Source organism: Pelodiscus sinensis, chromosome 15, assembly GCF_049634645.1.
Source record: "Pelodiscus sinensis isolate JC-2024 chromosome 15, ASM4963464v1, whole genome shotgun sequence".
NCBI classification, from domain to species: domain Eukaryota; kingdom Metazoa; phylum Chordata; order Testudines; family Trionychidae; genus Pelodiscus; species Pelodiscus sinensis.
Genome location: NC_134725.1, coordinates 23,121,122 through 23,140,880, shown reverse-complemented (window position 1 = coordinate 23,140,880; position 19,759 = coordinate 23,121,122). Strand labels below are relative to the sequence as shown.

At 43.6% G+C, this 19,759-nt stretch overlaps 1 protein-coding gene across 4 annotated transcripts in view; it reads left to right on the top strand.

The window, feature by feature from the left end:
- ULK1 (unc-51 like autophagy activating kinase 1) overlaps positions 1 to 19,759 on the top strand; it is a 150,823-nt gene that overhangs the window by 70,599 nt on the left and 60,465 nt on the right. For all 4 annotated transcript variants that reach the window (XM_075898408.1, XM_075898409.1, XM_014572209.2 and 1 more), the window contains exons 8-10: positions 2,541 to 2,642; positions 12,202 to 12,260; positions 17,869 to 17,951. In XM_075898408.1, coding sequence (XP_075754523.1) covers positions 2,541 to 2,642; positions 12,202 to 12,260; positions 17,869 to 17,951 — 244 coding nt within the window. The remainder of the gene's footprint in view (positions 1 to 2,540; positions 2,643 to 12,201; positions 12,261 to 17,868; positions 17,952 to 19,759) is intronic.

Genomic DNA, 19,759 nt, shown 5'->3' with positions numbered 1-19,759 from the left:
TGTGCGGCAGCAATGAAAAAAGCAAATAGAATGTTAGGAGTCATTAAAAAAGGGATAGAGAATAAGACAGAAAATATCTTACTGTCTCTATATAAAACCATGATATGCCCACATCTTGAATACTGCATACAGATGTGGTCACCTAAACTCAAAAAAGATATATTGGCATTGAAAAAGGTTTAGAAAAAGGCAACAAAAATGATTAGGGATTTGAAACGGGTCCCATATGAAGAGAGATTAAAAAGACTTGGATTTTTCAGTTTAGAAAAGAGGAGACTAAGGAGAGATATGATAGAGGTCTATAAAATCATGATTGGTATGGAAAAAGTGAATAAGGAAATGTTATTTTCTTATTCCCACAACATAAGAACTAGGGGGTCACCAAATGAAAGTGAAGCAGCAGGTTTAAAACAAAGAAAAGGAAATTTTTCTTCACTCAGCACACAGTGAACCTGTGGAACTCCTTGCCAGAGGATGTGGTGAATGCTACAACTTGAACAGGGTTCAAAAAAGAGTAGATAGATTCATGGAGGTTAGGTCCATCAAGGACTATTAGCCAGGAATGGGTAGCACTGGTATCCCTTGCCTCTGTTTCTCTGAAAGTGGGTGACAGGGGAGGGATCACGTGAGGATTGTCTGTTGTGAACCCTCCCTCTGGGGCACCTGGTATTGGCCACTGTCAGCAGACAGGATACTGGGCTAAATGGACCTTTCATCTTACCCAGTATGGCCATTTTTATGTTTGGTGTTGACGCAGGCATAACCGGCACTGATGACTTTCTAGCTGTGCGTTGTTCACAGTAGGGACATAACCAAATAACCAGTCGTCCAGACAGGTTAGAACTGTGTTTCTCAACCTCTTTTTATAAAGTACCACTTAAAAAAAATTATAAGTATCCCCAGTAACTACAGTTTTCAGACACACACAATTTTTTTCTCCCATTGCAACACATTTGTTTAAACAACTTAAGTGTAGCCAAATGGGCGATGACATTTTTGGATGTTAAAAGTATAAAAATAATAAAGTGCTTAAAACAAAAATTCAGTTTTCTCCAAATTTCAGTTGTGTTGACGTACCTTCCAGACTTCTCTCGAGTACCCCTAAGTATACTCGGACCAGTTTAGAATAACCCTGGGTTAAAGGAACTCCATGCCCATGGTGTGGTGGGCCCAGTCCTGCCAGAGAAGCCTCTCAGCTTGGTGTGGCAGGCCCAGCCTATTTGGAGTAGCTCTGCGGCATGGGGTGGCAGACCCAGCCCAGCTCTAGCAATCCCTGCCCGTGACACAGTGGATCCAGCCAGGCTAGAGCAGCCCGTGAAACTCCAGTTAAGCAATTAAATGGTTGCAACATAATATTTAACTAGTTAAATGGGATTTTATATCCCTAATTCATAGTGAGGGTTTGGTTTTGTCTGATCTCCTCCCAGTGCCACCCTAAATCCAAATGGAAAAAAACCTTTTTTTGGCCTTTGCTGGCAGAAGAGCTAGAAAACTGATCCCCTTCCAGTCCTTTCTCCTGTGAGTTTTAGAGGAAGTCTCTTTGAGAAATACAGGTTTTAAGCTTGCCTTCTCCCACCTTCACCTCCGCATGGATCTAGAGGCACATTGAATTCTGAGCTATTGATCACTCTCAATCAGGGGTGACCCGTGCGTATAGGCCAACTTGGCCGTCGCCTAGAGCGCTGCGTTAAACGGGGTGCCCAATGATGACGTCACGCCATTGAGGGCTGTGGAGGCAGGGGTGCCAATTGCGCATACCATCTGGGGCGCCAGCTGCCGGCAGCCCACTTCAGGCCGCCCCTGCTCTCAATCCATGCTAACTTCAGCTTCTGGAGCAAATCTGCAATGAGTGTGAATTTGTAGACAGTTACAGACCACAGGAATTGTGGAAAGCAAGGTGAGTGGGTGACCTATTTTGGATAAACACATTGGACTACTTTTGAATTCAAGTCCTATCCACTAGTATGACAGCATCATACTATCCATGTGTCAAGTCATATCCACCAGCATGACTGATGCCTGCATGGGTCAGCTTCTTTAGAAATCCCATGGAGTGGAAATGCTCTAAGACAGAAGGGCTGAACTACCTGTACTAACTTGATCCTTGGTTTGTCATGCCTGTAACTGATGAAGTTGTAATTTGAACTTTATTGTGTATGTGCATTTACTTTGTTTTAGAAGGGATACCTGTGCTATTCTAAAGGGACTTCTTTGTTCTCAAGTTGATTCAATAGAGATTATAATACTTGAGAAGGGGGTACACTGTTTTGCCAACAATGCGTCAGGCAAAAGGGTAGGGATCTTTTTTTGTATGCCTAAAGTCAAGCCATGCCTTAAATAACCAGGTTAGTATTATGAAACTGCCTCCTTGCTAATATTAATGTAGCATTTTAAGGCAAGCAAAAAAATGGTTAATACCTTTTCTTTTGTGGAATCTTGATTCAGTGCTTTTTTAAAATGAGGGGCCTTTGTTCTCTGGTAACAGCCAAGAAAAGAGCCAAGTTTTTAAAAACAAAACTCTGTGTTTTCACTCTACGCAGGCCCCAGAAGTCATTATGTCCCAACACTATGATGCCAAAGCTGACCTCTGGAGTATAGGAACTATCATTTACCAGTGTCTGACAGGAAAGGCTCCCTTCCAAGTGAGTACTCTATGGTTATTAATGCTTGATGAGTTTGTTGCTGTTTTTCACCCGTTTCACCAAGAGTTACATACAATATAGAACACACTCTCCTGGCAAGTCATCCTGTTTTGGTCCATCCCAATGAGCAGATAAGCATGTTAATTCTCAAGTCAGTGGGATGCTCCATATTTTTCAGTGCTGAAAATATCGTCAGAAGGCCATCTTTTCGGAAGATCTTGGGAACCTTAAAGCAATGATGTCCCCAGCAGCTTACTTTAAAATCAGTTTCCCTTTACGACCGTCACAGGGAATAATAATAATTTCTGTTGGGCCTAAGGGTGTAGGGACAATAAGAAAGATCAGCTAATGGTAAGGAAAATATTGCAGATTGGTATGACTCTAGTTTGAATTGGGACATTATAGTTGAAATAGCCTGACTTCTAGAGTAGATAAGGAAGATCTTACTGGAGAAGCCTTCTGTGTAATTTTGTTTGTTTGTTTTCAAGGCCTAAAAGGGATCATTTTGATATTCTCTTGCATTTAATCCTTTCATTAGAATTCCAACTATCGTGATCATAACTTTTGGTTAAGCTAAAGCATATCTTTAAGAAAGGCACCCTTCCTTGATTTAAAAATGTCAAACAATGAAGAATCTAACATCCCTAGGCAAATTGTTCTAGTAATTAATTACCCAGACTGTTCACCTTGTTTCCATTCTGAATGTATCTAGCTTGAGCTTCCAGTGCTCTCCTCCCAAACACCAGTTGTTCACATATGGTTATGCTCATTATTTTATTCCTCCTATGCCAAGCTGCAGGATCCAAGGTTCCATCCACATACCCGTAGAACTCCTCGAATTCTCCCATTCCAGACCCTTTGTCATGACATACATATATATTAACACCTTCCCTAGTATGACGGTTGCCTTTCTAGCTGGGATAACACAGTCAAGGGGACTACCTTTTGGAGCCTGTCCTTCTGAGTTGATGAGTCCATTGGCCGAGAGAGATGCAGTTTGCTTCCTACTCATCAAAGGGTATTTCTGCACTGCAGCCAGGAGGTGAGATTGCAGTATGTGCAAGCATAGCCTTGGAGTGCACAGGAATCTGGTATGTACTCAGGCCATACCTCTGTGAATAGACCTCTATTTTTAGCCAGGTCTGCCTACATGTGTGGAAATTGCACCTCCCAGCTGCCATGTAGACTTACCCACAGTCTCAGTGTGTAGACTCTGGCGAGCACCCATCCCTTCTTGTCCAGGTAGAAAAAGACCAAGAATCAAACGTTGCAGCATGATTTGGGGACACCTGACATGTCAGTTCTTCTCATCAGACATGAATTGATAGAAGGCCTTTTTTCAGAGACTAAATTTTGAAACTCTGATCACTGTTGCAACAGCCACTAAAACCGGATTTCTCCTCCTCACCCAATCTGTCCTAATGACTGACTCATTAGAAATGAGGATAACTAAAAGGAAACTCTGCAGCAGCATAAGCTCAGTTTTACAAGCTGCTGATTATCTTTAGATCAGAGCTTTCTCACTATAAAGTGAAATGAATATTTATGAAGTTGTGTAACCAAGAAGAATAAGATGATTTACAAGCCTGTTAGAAATCTTACAGGAGGGAGCAGATGAGTGTGGCAGTAAACTGGGGCTATGTCTAGACTGCAAGCCTCTTTCAAAAGAGGCTCTTTCGAAAGTATCGTCTAGACTGCACGTTGAACTTTCGAAAAAGTGGCTTGCTTTTTCGAAAGAAAGCATCCAGTGAGTCTGGATGCTCTCTTTCGAAGAAGCCCTATTTACATTGAAGAACGCCTTCTTTCGAAAGAGGAACTTTCGAAAGAAGGTGTTCTTCCTCGTGAAATGAGGTTTACCGCCATCGAAAGAAAAGCCGCGTTCTTTCGATTTAATTTAGAAAGAAAGCGGCTTGAGTCTGGACGCAGGGGAAGTTTTTTCGGAAAAAGGCTACTTTTCCCGAAAAAACCCCTGAGTCTGGACACAGCCTGAGGCTTTTATTTTGGTTTGGTCTCCATGCTGAGGGCATGTTTTGGATTAGTTTTTTCATCTCTAAGGATCTTCTCTAACAATATTTCCCATTCTTCCCACTTTGCTCTGTAAGGAAAGCAAGCCTTCAGCTTCCATGGCTGTGTAATTTTTGGGTTTACAGTATCTCCAATTAATATTTTGAATGTTTCATAATTTCTGGCTACTTTTTCTTGTTCTCAGTCTGAACATCTTTTCTTAATGGGGAAGTAGGAAGTAATAATTGTTAGGAGAAAAAAATAAATTTTGTTTGTTTATTTAAAATAAATGTATTGGCGTGTGACCGTACACAAAGCTTTGCTGCTGTGTGTGTAAGAAGCTAACAGAGTTCCTAGCTCACTAGTAGATAGGGATGTAAAAGGTTATCTGGTTAACAAGTAAGCCTCACTCTTAACAAGGCTTACCGATTCTTACTCTTAACGAGTGAGGCTTTGCTGTTCTTGTTATCCGGCAGGGTCTGTAGCATGCAGGAGGTGTTCTAGCCATTCAGCTGGAGCACCCCCTGTCCATGGCGGGCCCAGCCCAACACTCCACCTAGCAGCTTACACAGCAGCGAAGCCTCATCCCCGGGAGTGGGGCCAGCAGGGGCTGGCAGTCCTGCTCTCAGGGAGGCTTTGCTGCAGGCTCTGCAGTACAAAGCTAAGTTTCATACTGCAAAACCTGCAGTATGTGTAATTGTGTAAGTGCTAAGATTTGTATTAGTTCAATGGTTACCTTTTTAAACAACTTTTTACATCCCTTCTATTAAAGTATCTCAAAGCTTCATACAAACTACAGGTAGACCCTCTCATAACACCTGTGATGCAGCATGATTTCAGTTAGTCAGATGTCCACTTATCATGGATCTGGCCAAGTTTTCCACAGTGCCAAAAAAGTTTGTTTACAGCTCTGGCTCTCAGTGTTCTATGCTGTTATTTAGCTCTAATTTACCGCTAAATGTCTGCTAAGAGCCCAGTAAGCAATGGAAGTGCTTGTAATGCTGCTAGATAATATTGACCTCCCGTGGTTTGATAAATTATCTGGTTTGGCATTGGTGAGATCCCTAGGGTGCCGGACTAAAGAGGTCCAGCCTGTAGCGATTTACATTTCCATGCAACCACAATGACTTTGTTGGACAGAGTAGGGCATTGTTGTCATTCTGCACTCAGCAATAGCTCATGTGCAACCATATGACAGCTGACTTACTTGAAAAACCTTTGCTATCATCATTATTATTCAGTGAAAAATGCCTTTTTTTAACTAAATGGAAAATTTCTCCTGACAATATTTGTTCTTTTTAGAGAATTGTCATGGAAAATATGTTTCCCAGGCTGCTGTACTAAACTCTACCAGCCAGTGCCTGGGGGAGAGAGGAGAAGAGCAGAGTCAAAACTCTGTTTATCTGCCCTCTTACTTATATGGAGATGAGGCCGCTCTGCTGTGCCTCCATTCCCTTCTGCTGTGTCGTCAGTGTCTGGGCTACTTGTACAGGGAGATAGTCACCGAAATCCTTGGTATGGGAAGAATGACTTCAGAAGGTCCTGCTAGGCAGAGAGGCAACTTCATTGATTGGAATGAGGGTTTTTCTTGAGTGGTGGTTACATTGCACATCTGTCTTGATTTCCTTGCTTATCTTTTGGGGGTTGTGCTTTGACAACAAAACACTGAGCCCTATTACTACAGTAACCGTTAGGAATCTGTTTGATCAGGGAGAAAGCAAATCCCAGTCCAGATGGTCCTCCGGATATGTGTATGTATTGCAATCAAGTGTGTTTACTCTTTAGACAGAGGTTACCAACCGCTTTTCCCAGACTATAAGATCTAGGCATATGAAGCCTGCCTGTGGCAAGTGTTGGATAGCTTATTAAACATTAAAGGACTTTATTCCCTTATTTGCATCACGAGAGACACTTTGCAAAAGCTGCTGCCTATATCTGAAAGTCTTGGAATTGGTAGTAATCAATTGCGCAAACAGTCTAAGAGAGTGGAAGGAGCATGGAGTGTAAATGTTGAGAGATGCTTACTGGAGAGCACACTTTCCCTCTGGTTAAGATCTTGTTAGATTCCCCAAGGTGAACCAGACAATGGAATACAGACTCCATCCCTTCCAACATCTGCCTGGATTTCACCTGTATGAGCATCCACTGCTTCCTCTGGAGAGGCTCACAGGTGTGCAGAAGTACCCGGGGTTGTTCTCAGCAAACAGATCAGGCTTTAAACCAACAATAGATTTCATAGGGTTTGGGTAGAAGCACATGTGGAAAGGCTGATTACAGGTGCCTTTCCTTTCCACAAGGGGAATGTAACTTGCACACTAGTTGTAAATCAAGGCAGAAGAGAGTTGGGTGGGCTTTCTTCTTTATAAAAGTCTGTAGGAATTAAAATGAACAGTCACCAAGTCACCAGAGCCAACCTTCCAAACTCCTCCTTTCCTCTCCCTACCCAATACACGTGACATGTCTGGTTGTCAGACATGGACAGTTGGTAGCATGACTGTCCAAGCTGTTCTAAGAAGCTTTTTATATTGAACATGTTCACAAACAAAACAAGGAGCTGGCAAAAGGGATATGATTAATGGGCTTCATAATCCCTATTCATAGATTTGCTGAGCATTGGGTAATGTTGAATTGTTAATTTTCATAGCCTAATGAATGAGGACATGGTCCAGGGTTGTGGCATTTCTGCCTTATATGACAAAGCTTGCACTCCTGCTGTTTTGTTCATATTACAGTAATATCTTGAAACTGAAACTAATAGAGATCAGAGAGTTTTTGTGTTGCACTTTGGATATATACATGAACACAGTCCCTCTCTAAACAACTTACAGACCAAGTAGGCAAAGCACACAGCAGGGGTGGGAATAGAAACAGAGAGGGGAAGAAATTTACCTAGGGACACAGCAGGTAACTGGCAGAGCTAGAAATAGGATTCCAAACTCCTGAGTCCAAATCCAGTGGTCTGGCTGTTAGACCTGGGATAGAATTTGAACTAGGCATAAAAGTTAAAAATTAACTTGAGTCCTTACGATCTTGTAAAACTTGTTCAGATCATACAGTCTTGATTTATTTATTTATTTTCAGAAGAACAAATACTGTGGACATTCCTGGACGTTCCCCAGTGCTTGTCATGTCTAAAAATCAGGGTGTGGTTTTGTAGGCGGTGGGGGAGAGGAGAGGTTAAGGCTTGTTTTGCAGCTTTTTTAAAGCTTTTAGTGATACCACCTGTATCCAGGAGATGTAAGCTCTTTCTGGGGGAGCCTGGTGCTTGGCTATTGTACTAGGTGCTGTCAAAAATCTTGTGTCTGACAGTGACTACGCCTATGAGAGAGAGAATGCAGGTGTGTGTGTGTGTTTGCATGCGAGAGAAAGAGGGAAATGCAGTGAACGGCAATAGTTCAAATGCTTAAAAGTGCTGATCTGCCAGCAATGTTCTGTCAGCTCTGAAAGAGTTAAACTGGCTTTGTGTGTCCTCATCCAAGCTAGGTGCTAGATGAAAAATTAATTTCTAAGCCTGATGCACTGAGCCAGTTGTGCTATTCTTTCCCAGTTAACTCTGCCTAGATAAGTAGTAGGATTATGTGCCATTTATAACTACCACAAGGAATTTATACTATGAAATGGGCCTTCAGTACAACTGATGTAGGAAGGTTTTATACCCGGAACTTAAACAGGACTTTTCTTTGGAAAGGCATCTGGTTTTATAGACCCAACTTCAGTGAGCTAGAGCCAATCCTATATTGTTAGGGGTGAGAAATTCCTTTTCTAGATTTGCAACTGTTTTTTGCAGAATTTGGAGTAGGGATATGAAGTGGTAACCGGTTAACTGGTTACCTGGTCGCTGGGAGCCGCACCACTAGGACCCCATGTGAGGCTGGTAGAGCTCACCCCCACTGGGCTGAAGCAGTCCCCCACCACAGACGGGCTTCTCTGGCCAGAATGGAGCAGCCCCCACATCTGTTAATTGGTTAACTAATTAAACACTATGGCTATGTCTACATTGGCATCCCTTTCCGGAAAAGGGATGCTAATGAGACACTTTGGAATTGCAAATCCGCGGAGGATTTAAATATCCCCCGCGACATTTGCATTTACATGGCTGCCGCTTTTTTCCGGCTCGGGGTTTTTGCCAGAGAAAAGCGCCAGTCTAGACGCGATTCTCCAGAAAATAAGCCCTTTTCCGGAGGATCCCTTATTCCTACTTGAAAGGGATCCTCCGGAAAAGGGCTTATTTTCCGGAGAATCCCGTCTAGACTGCCACTTTTCTCCGGCAAAAACCCCGAGCCGGAAAAAAGCAGCAGTCATGTAAATGCAAATGTCGCGGGGGATATTTAAATCCCCGCGGATTTGCAATTCCGAAGTGTCTCATTAGCATCCCTTTTCCGGAAAGGGATGCCAATGTAGACACAGCCTATGTGTAAACAGGATTTTGCATCAATAATTTGGGAAAACTATGCTGATTTAAATACACAACAGATGACAACCAGTTATAATACCAAGGGACAATCTTGAGAATGATTCTGTAGTCTGATGCTTTGCGTGTTCACCTAGGATGAGGGAGAAAAAGGTTCAAGTCCCTGATCCAATGACAAATTATACTGAGAGGAACAGGAGAGATTGAGAGAGACCTGCTCAAGGCTATCCCATAGCTCAGTGCCTTGGGCATTGTCTTGAAATGTGGGAAATCTAAGTCCATCTCTCTTGTACACATCCGGAAGAAAGGGGAATTGAGCCTGGGTCCAATTCATCCCAGAAGCATACCCTAATCACTGTGCCAAAGATGATCTGCCTGCTTTCCTGCCCCAACATCCTTCTTGGTTTTTAGTGCTTGAAATCAAAACAAAATGGGCTGGTCAAAATGAAAGGTTCAGACTAGGGATGTTAAATTTAGATTAATTGGCTAATTGAATAGTTGATGCAATTTGCATCAACTATTCAATTAATCAATAAGGGTGCCTCTGCCTTTGTAGTGTAGCAACAGCCCCAGGGAATACGGGGCCAGCGGGGGACTCAAGCAGTTCCCTGCTGACCCTGTGCTCCCCGCAGCATTTCAAAGCCTCAGCACTGCATGGAGCCCATTGTCAAACTCAAAGGGCATCTACTTTCATAGCCAGTACTCTTGATTTGACCTTTCTCTTTAGGGTAGACGTGGCCTAGTAATAGGGTGACGGTAAGAGGCCTGTCTGTGCCATTAGTGATCACAAGTGCCATCTGATGGGATTTGATGGCCAACATGAACTTGGTTTGGTAGGTTCAGTCCATTTCCCAGCAGACACATAGTTTCATCATAGTTACAGTTACCAAAGGACCCTTTGGGACAACTTTAGCTAAGAGACCACGGTTTAGTGGGACAAGGTGTCAACCCTGCTAGATATGATGCTCCCAGAACAAGTGAGATGTATATTGCTAAGCCAGTGTAGGAGAAACTTGCAGTAAAACTTGTTCAGAAGATAAATGCAAGACTCTTCTCCAAACCTATCAATTCAAACTTTCATAATCCATAAACTATCTTTTTATTATAGTTAAAAAGGGGGAGTTTTGTTACAGGGTTTCGTTTGTGCTCAGAAAATATGCTCCAAATTAACTTGCATTTTAAGGATGTGCTCCTTTAATAAACTGCAGCTGTTACTTCTAAGAAGCCTCTGACAAAATGTTTGAAATAGATCAGAGATTCATTGTATGTCTGAAACAATTGAGCTGTTGAAGCATGGAGTGAATGAAGAAAGCAGCCAACCCTTGTATCTCTTGCTGACATGAATAAGCACTTAACCTGATCACTGTGGAACTGTGTTCCTACTTGTAGGGCTGTGAGTATGCATGTGCCCAGAGTATTGCTGCCAATCTATCTGGTGCAGTGTGCCCTTGCTTGTTTGAAAGTTGACGAAAAATGAGATGTGAATTGCAAAGCAGGATCAACAAGGGAAAGGGTTAAACAATACATATCTGTACTGAAGTAAATCAGGTTAGACTACCATGCTTGGAAATGCCCTTCCATGGGTTGTCTTTGTGAAATTGGACCTCTGCTGAAAGGGGTCACTTAACATTTTTATGAAATTGGGAGACGGAGCAATTGCTGTACCCCAGTTTGGTCCCATCTCTTTCCATGCAATAACGAGGAATGGAAATCTAGGACAGCTTTCTTATTCCACTGAAAGAAAACTCTGCTTCCCTTTAGGAAGCTGTGTGTGTGCAAGCTTAGAAACGGTAACTTTGTCACAAACTCTGATTAGCCAAAGGTTTGCAGCTAGCTTCTAGCTCTCCAGTTTCCTGCCTTGCCCACACTACCTTGCATTAGAGAGCATTGATCTAGTTTGAAAGTTTCTGTGCACTGAGAATGCTCTTGGAGCAATTTGCAGGTCCTGTATTATTTAGTATCATTTATTTAAAAAATGAAAGAGAAACAACATGAGGAGGCTGTATTGGACTGCTTATTTCCTGGAGATTTTATTTTTAACTTGGGATGCTAACCTTTCATAGCAGAAAACATTATTTTTTTAAACACATCTCTCCCAGAAGTTAATATCTTGTATGATCATGACCCAAAAAGTGTCCCCATGAGTGATAACAATTGGAGCTTGAGAACTGCTGGCAAAAGTCTCTAGGGTCTGCTTGTCTTCATGTTAGAGAAGGCCCTGCAGAGGGTAACCAAAATGATTAGGGGGCTGGAGCACATGACCTACAAGGAGAGGCTGAGGGATTTGAGCGTATTTAATTTGCAGAAGAGAAGAGTGAGGGAGGATTTGATAGCAGCCTTCAACTTCCTGAAGGGAGGTTCCAGAGAAGATAGAGTGAGGCTGTTCTCAGTAGGGATGGATGGCAGAACGAGGAGTTACAGTGTGGGAGGTGTATGTTAGATATTAGGAAAAACTATTTCACTAGGAGGATGGTGAAATACTTGAATGGGCTACCTAGGGAGGTGGTGGAATCTCCATCCCTGGAGGTTTTTAAGTCCCAGCTTGACAAAACCCTGGCTGGGATGATTTAGTTGGGGTTGGTCCTGCTTTGAGCAGGGGGCTGGACTCAGTGACCTCCTGAGGTCTCTTCCAGCCCTAGGAGTCTATGAATCTATGTTTTTCTGTTTTCCGAAGAGAACTGGATTTCTCCACTGATGCCTATTGATCAACAATCTCCCTACAACATTCTAAATACCCTGAAACACTAATCCATGTTCTCTGCAGAAGCTGCTATTCATCATTTGGGACTCCTCACGTCTGCAGTTATTTAGCCTTGTAGGGGAGTCTATTAGGGCAGCTTAGAACTGAGCTGTAGAATTCATAGAAATGGAACTGAGCTTTCCGAGAAAAAAAAGGAAAATAGAATCAGGTCAGGGATGAAAATACAGGAAGGTGAAATGCTGTCCATTTTCAGTCCATGCGTAGTCTGCGTATTGCACTCTACAGTGATCTATAGAATCTCCTGAAATAGAGCCAGCTAGCTCAGCAGTAGGATAGTAATCACTGTACACTTCAGAGCAATTGTGAAATAGAGTTAAAAATAACAATATCCCTCCCTGCGTTACTGCAAGCTGCTCCAAACATGTTTTCTTTCTTCCTAATAGGCCAGTAGCCCTCAAGATCTTCGTCTCTTCTATGAGAAAAACAAGATGCTGATGCCCAAGTAAGCATTCTTCCAGTGTTACTATTTTTTTCCACTCACTTACTCTGTATTTACACCTGTCCTCTCATGCTATCAGCTCATTATGTTGGGTATATGACTAAAATATTTGGCCACCTGCCTCTACATTTCTTAACTGGCAGCAATATGGTCCAGAGAGAGTCAGACTACTGCTACATTGCCCGAATCAGCTGTCTCCTCCCTCACACACTCATTTCACTGCTGCATGTACCCCAGAATATGCTTTGTATGGGAGCTGCTCTGCTGAATAGAGGCTCTTTGCAAGCGATTTCCAAAGTGCAAAGTTCCCTCGTGCACATTGGCCATCCTGTGCCAGGTACTATCTACTGCAAGGGTCTCAAACTCCTGGCCCACAGGCTAATCCCCGTGGAAGCAATTGTGCAATTTGTCCTGGAACTCCATTACCAACCCCTAAACCCTGCCCCTTCTTGTTAGTGATCTGCCCTCTTCCCCTGCACCATGGTGCCCCATTTCCCAAGCATGCAGCTTTGGGGGATACTGGTGTGGTCTGGCTCTAAGGGGGAAGAGGAGCACGGTGGGAAGGGGCCAGACATGGGGACCAATAACGGACAGCTCTTCCTTCCCCCTGCCCGCTGGGGGTCCCAGGCCATGTTGTGCAATCACTCCATCAGGACTGGTCTATGGGCCGGAAGTTTGAGATTCCTAATCTACAGGGTTCAAGAGTAGCCGTAGTTTTCCCCTTGCAAGCTATTCCCAAAGTAGCATCAAGTATTGCAAGCTTTCGCAGCAGCACCAGTCCTGTAACACTCCTTGGCAATATGTAGGCCACATCCCCAGTTTCCCACATACTAGGAAAGTCATTTCCTGTTCCAATAGCCATTTCAGAGGAAAATAGACAGCTGAGTATGTGCCCTGTGTTCATGGAAAAGGTTGCAGTTCCCCATGTTTGTGCTTTTTTCCCCCATGTTTGTGTAGGGGGAGCTGTGCTTTTTTTATCCCAGAGTGGTATGGAGTAATTGCTGGAGTAATTAAGTGGCTGCCACACACAGTGATTTTTTTTGTCATTTACGGGCTTTTATTTTGAGGTTGTGTTCTTAAGAGAGCCATGCTGTCTCCTCCAGAAACATCTCTGTCTTTCTAGAGGTAGACCCATACTCCAGACCCTCTGAACCTTGGGAAAATTGGATCCCAATTTGGGAACTTCAAACCCATTGTTACATTTAAAGGCAGGGGAGAGAGAAGAGGCTTCACATAACTTTCCTATTGGACCTGACATCATGCACTGAACTGCTAGACTGAATTAGTGCAGGGAGCATATAGCTTAATAGTGTGAATAACTTTTTAAGGCATGAGTTCATTGTATCAGGTGGGCATGATTAGCTCATCTGCTAATGCAGCCACAAGAGGTAATGTCTAGGGAAGTCAGGAAATCAAAGTTTTATAAATCCATACTGATGCACAGTACGTGTACATTTTTTAGTGTCATGCTGTGACGAAAATGGTGGGTTTTGATCAAAGCATTGAAGATTGTGGGTCCTGTCCATTCATTGTGCTCTGAGCCCAAGGGATCATTGGAGTCAGAACCACCTTATGGCTGTAGGAAAGCATGGCAGAAAGTGAAGCAGATATGCTCTCCCTACTTATCCCCCAAAATAAATCCCCATTCCTCTCTGAGTCTTTACCTTTTAATGGCTATGAAATATCACATCCAGAAAAAGCCTTTTTCTGCCACTAGAACCATTCTGCCCTGGCACCATTGTCAGTTGCTGAGTGTTCAGCAGCCATGATTAAAAATAAAACCTGGATGCAATAAAGTGAGACAGAAGTTGGCCATCCTTATTTATCAGTGCTGCATTTAAATCAACAAGGAACTTCTACAGAAGCAAGCCCCCACAGCTTTGTGTTACCATTCATCCTCCAACTCATGAACTTTGGCAGACACCACCACACTCTCTACAATCTGTGCCATTTCTTGAGTAAACCTGGATAAAATGGCTTTCTAAAGCTGGCGAGGGAAACTCCAGACCACCTGAGCCCTCGCTCCCACTCTGCCTGAGCAGTGCCAAGATATTGTTACTCAGGACTAATCAGCATGGCACATCTGCTTCCCACCTACTGGCGCAGTCCCCAGATAAGTGTAATTTGTTTGGGTATAAGGGCAGGGGGAAAAAAGGCTCATCAAACTGTCAATGGAAATCTCTGTGCCTCACTAGCTGACATGATTGCTGAGGGGTGAAACGCCACGCTGAGGCAAGAAGCTCACACCAGAAGTGGCAAGCCAGACAGCCTTGTTATTTTATTGTAATTTACTACTGGTCAGAATAGCAAACATTCATCATCTGGTATTGCACAGTGAGTTACATGCTCTGGGCAGGGTGGGGAGGCGTGGCAGAGGAGTTGTTTTTGTTGTTCATATTAAATCATTTGGCTTAGGCAGTAGGAAAACTGCTATAGGGTGGCCAGGCTTGTAACTTGTGAGAAGCAGGACATAGGCAGGGGGTGTAATTCACAAGTAGAAGAGACAGACCACACTGGCTCTGAGCCAGCTAGCATACTTGACAATAGAATGTAGCTGCAGCAGAGCATGTGGGGAGTGTGCCTGCTTCTTGAATAGCTATGTACTTGGGGCAACTAGCCCTGCATGCCATTGCAGCTACACTCTGTTTTTAACATGATAGAGCTAGCATAGGTATACCTCCTCCAGCTGGTTGTTATACCCTAATCTCAAAGACTGAATGTACTCTGCCATGTGACTTTAGGCATAACACTTGACCTGCCAGATTCTTGACTGTAAAACTGCTTACAAGCTAAACCTTGCTGGGAAAAGGATGCTGTGTCTTAGATGGGCTATTTCTGTGCCCCATCACTTGTGCATAATGGATAAATTACCCCCACAATACTTGGGGACAGCAGTCCCTGGGCACTGCTGTATTGTTCAGGACACCTTGCAAATCTGTGAGTCTTGGGCTACTTCCATAGTGTGTTACTAGGGTTATCACTTTCTGACATCTGCCTTGAACACCATATCCTTTTGGTTGCAACTAACTGTAGCCTCAGTTTAGTATTAGGGTATGTCTATGCAGCAGCTATGGGCGATGATTACAGTAGATGTTCCTGAGCTAGCATTAATTGGGTCAAAGAACAGTGATGTAGAAGCAACTTTACTGCAGGATTTGCAGGCCTGTCCAACGTATTCCTCTAATTTGTTACATTCACAAAATAAATATTGTTATGTACACCATAAATAGAAACACATGCTGCCAAGTGGGTGCTGTGGGCACTCTGTTAATCAGCTTGGGGGCACCTGAATCCTTCCCTAGATGGCCACCCAAGCACTTAACTTCCAGGAAAAACCGCTGTCTAGGATCTGGGAAAACTACACATGGGGCTAGTCTGGGCTGAAGTTCTCTCTGCTGCAGTTTTGCTGGTTCAGGATCTATGATGGCTACCTTAAAATGAGATGAGCTATGTAGGCAGACCCTTCTGTAATCATACCCCGTGATTGCAAGGTAAACATAAACTTAAATGCATCCTCTCTGGGGGGGTCTGGATACTCTTCTCTGGGCAAGCATTTATTAATGTTTTGTGCCTGGGACAGATTGCAAAACACCTCCTCTTGCACAAATGAGGCTGGTGTGATGCTTGCAAAAATTGTGTTCTAGGAATTGCTAGGTCCAAGAGAGAGGCAAAGGGCTTCTCAATAAAATAAAATAAAATAAAATAAATCACTGGCTTGTTATAAAGCCCTCAAATATAGACCTTGTCTAAGGGCTTCTGTTTCTCTCTTGACTGAGTAAGACTCTGTTAATATTCATCAGCATGCTCCCCTCCAGCCCCAGTTACTCTCTCTCACTTGGTTTTCATTCACATCAATATTGGCACATGATGTGGAGGGGAGGAATAATGCAGGCAGGAGTAAATAGGTATCTGCATCCTATCTCACAGTTAAACTTGTTGCGTGATTGTTGTGGAGGGGTTAGCCCTGATGTGGGGATGTGGGCCTAAGCAGGCTGTGTTTCACAATAGCAGTTGGCTCTGGGCTCTGTACAGTTACAATCCCTGTTCAGACAACACATGCCATTACCTTAGCTGATCCTCAGGAGGGGAAGAAGGGGAAGCTGTTTAACTACAGGGACCGTGCTGTGCATGTGCCCAGCCATGATAAATAGAGATAATGCTGACAGCCTGAACCAGGCTACATCTCATTTGGAGAGCACTGCTCTCTCAGAGTAGGTCTCAGCCATTATTCCCCAGAACCATCCTTCCTAGCTGCCAAGGGAAATCAACAGAGCTCTCTCCACTCATGCAAAAGCTGAATTACCTTTTCCCCTCCCTAATCTATACAGTGATTCATGCTGTGTGCCTGTATACAATAACTTGGTCCTTGGCCTCTAAGCTCAACCCCCACCTCCTTGTGTGAATAGCAGGGGCTAGATTGATTTGCTTCCATGTGTTGTGGCCTCCATTAAAAATTGACATAACAGACCTTCTTTCCCCATATTCTCCCCTCCCTCTAGGCATTTGCCTTTATCCTGCTGCTCTTTTTACTTCTGAGGGGAAATAGTGCATTAATTTGTTGTAGGTGGCAAATGCCCAGATTTTGGGGCACTCACTGTAAATACTATTAAACAGGTAATATGTTTAAGGCCAGGTTCAGGTCTTATGTGAGCTATCTGTGTCTTCAAAAACAAAAAGATAATGAAATTGGAAGTAATTTGGTAATGTTGATCTCCAGAACTCTTTGTGGGTTTTAATAGGAAGTTTTCATTGACTAAAGTGCTCCCTGTTGTAATAATTCTGTGCTGTATTTTTCCATGGAATAGAAAACATTGAAACCCAGCCAGATCACAGTTAAATCATTCTCAAAAGTAAAGCTCTGAAGATGTTCCTGAAAGAAATCTTTAAATCAACCTAGAGCTGGTCTACACCAGAGACTAGGTTGTATAGCTGTGCCTTTCAGGGGATGTAGATTTTTCTCACCTCAGAGATGAAGCTATACTGAAGTAAATTCCTAGTGTAGCCCTGGTCTTAATGTCAGAAAACATTTTTCTACCAAGCAAGGCAGATGTAGCCAGATTTTACTTCCTATTGAAGCACCTAAAAGACTTCGGAGCGTAAATTCTAATTTCAAAAGTAACTTAAGACATTTCCAGTCCTGAGTCCCATTGAAAGTAAAATGGTAACCTACAGCCTAAGTACTACAGTTGGTCAGAAATTTCATTTTCCTGTCAGAACTATTCATGAAAATGTGTTAGTCTTGCCGAATCTTCTGAGAGAAATCAGGCAGATTTCTGCCAGGTTTCCTGCCTGCATGCTCGCAAAGGGGAATGCCAGAGAGCTGTAATGCCAGGAGACCCATTTTGGGATTAGGTTATCAGTGCAGATTTTACATCATATCACCTACTCAAGATAGAGCTTTAACACTAGCAAAATAGGGAGTTAGGTGTGAAAACCACTGGGACAAAAATAAATCAGTTTCCTCATTCAGCACCAATACAGTGGGCATTTTTTCTGTTTATAGCTCAGCAGGTGCAAGGTGGGGTTTTTGATTTGCATTAACTCCCATTTAAGAGATGTTAAAGGTGTCTGTAAGTTTTAACTTTTGTTTTGACCTGTCTAAAAATCCTAGCATCCCAAGGGAGACTTCCAGCCATCTGAGGCATCTGCTATTGGGTCTGCTGCAGCGCAATCATAAGGACCGCATGGACTTTGGTAAGAGAATTGCCAATTCTAGTGATTGAGACAAAATGAATGAAAATAGTGCCTATGTTGGCTCTGCCTCATTATTATCATTGAACTCCAGGTCTCTGTGGGCATCATAGGGTGAATAGAGTACCAGGCTACTCCAGCTGCCCAAGTTTCAGCATGATCTTTGGAGGTTACTACAGCTGGAGGAGCAAACTGCCAAGTTCAGTACTGGCTTTAAATGCTTATGTCAGAATGCAGTTCCCATTATTGGGAATGCTACCTGCCTTCCCTCGTGGACAACCCACTGCTGGCTGTCTGGCCTTCAACTTTTGAAACCTGTTTTGTGTGTGCCAAAATGAGGTGACCTTGTGTGCTTGTCACAGTGCATAGCTCCCTCATTATTCTGCGTGCTCTTCCATGCTTCAGGTTCCTCTCCTCTGCCTGTTGCTACTCACATGCCAGACACAGTATATATGCTAGGGGATACATATTCTCCCTCTCCCTAAAGCTAGCACAAGAACCCTCAGTCTTTATCAGTTCCTTCCCTTGCCAGCAGGGCTTGACAGAATGGTCCATCTGTTCTTCCCAGGATTCGTACAGTCCTTCCAATCCTCACCTCAGAGAGTCATCTGGTGTTTCTACTCCCTGTAGGTATCTTACCCAAGCTTTGCATCTGGCTGACTTGGAGAGTCTACATCTAGGTCCTTCATCACATGTGCCGCTTCCAGCCAATCTTACTCCTATAGCCAGTGATGCTTACTCTTAAAAGCTGTTTTCATTGTCACAGTGCCTGTAGTCAAATAAATCCATTTGATCTTCATTTGATTACCTACTTCACTCTGGCCTTGTGTGGGCCTGTTTAAGGTGTCTCTCTGAAACTGTTCTCCTAGAACAGAACCATGTTTCATCTTTGTGTTAAATATTAATGTTGTGCAATGCAAAGCAAATGGCTATATATGCCTTTGCCAAGCTAGCAGCTGTTGCCCTAGGAATGAAGTGGAATGTGTGGGTGAACGGGTGCACTTGCTATATGTGTGCTTCTAAAAGGCTGTTGATCTTTGACTAGGATTGAGAGAGAAGCACTTGATTTTAGAATTGGCCAAGTGGTTTCCCGAGTGGACTGCATGCTGCTGCCAGTCCTGGTTAATGCAAACTGGTTTGCTATCTCTGTTGTTTGACTGGAGCGATCAGTGAAACCTTGTCTTGAATCCCCTGATACACGGATAAATCGTGTGTGTGGATTAACCAGGACTGAATGTAATTACCTTATCCTGGTTATATAAGTTCTTGTATGGAGCAGTTTGCATGGACTATGGAAAATGTGCATTTTCAAAGGCATGCAAACCAAATTAACAGACTGGCTAGAGCCTGTGAAATGGTTGTGTATATAGGTCTTCTGTGGAGAATAGAATACACCTTGTATTGTGGGTCTCAAATTTTTCCATATACAGTAAACTTCCGATAATCCGGCACCTTTAGGACCCAGGGGGTGCCGGATTATCAGATATGCCGGACTATCAGAAGGGGGGGCTATGAGGGGTCTGGAGTGGGGTGGGAGGGGATGCCACCCCAGACCCCTCATAGCCCCCCCTTACGATAGTCCGGCTCTGCCCCATGCGTCCCTGATTCAGCTGCTGCTGTTAGTTTCAGCAGCAGTTGAATCGGGGATGCCTGCAATAGAGCAGCTGGGGTGCTGCCGGGTTGGTCCCACAGCGCCGAGAGGCGGCGCTACGGCACCAACCCAGCAGCACTCCAGCTGCTCTTGGGGATGCCTGGGGCAGAGCAGCTGGAGTGCTGTCGGGTTGGTCCCGCAGCGCCAAAGGACGGCGCTG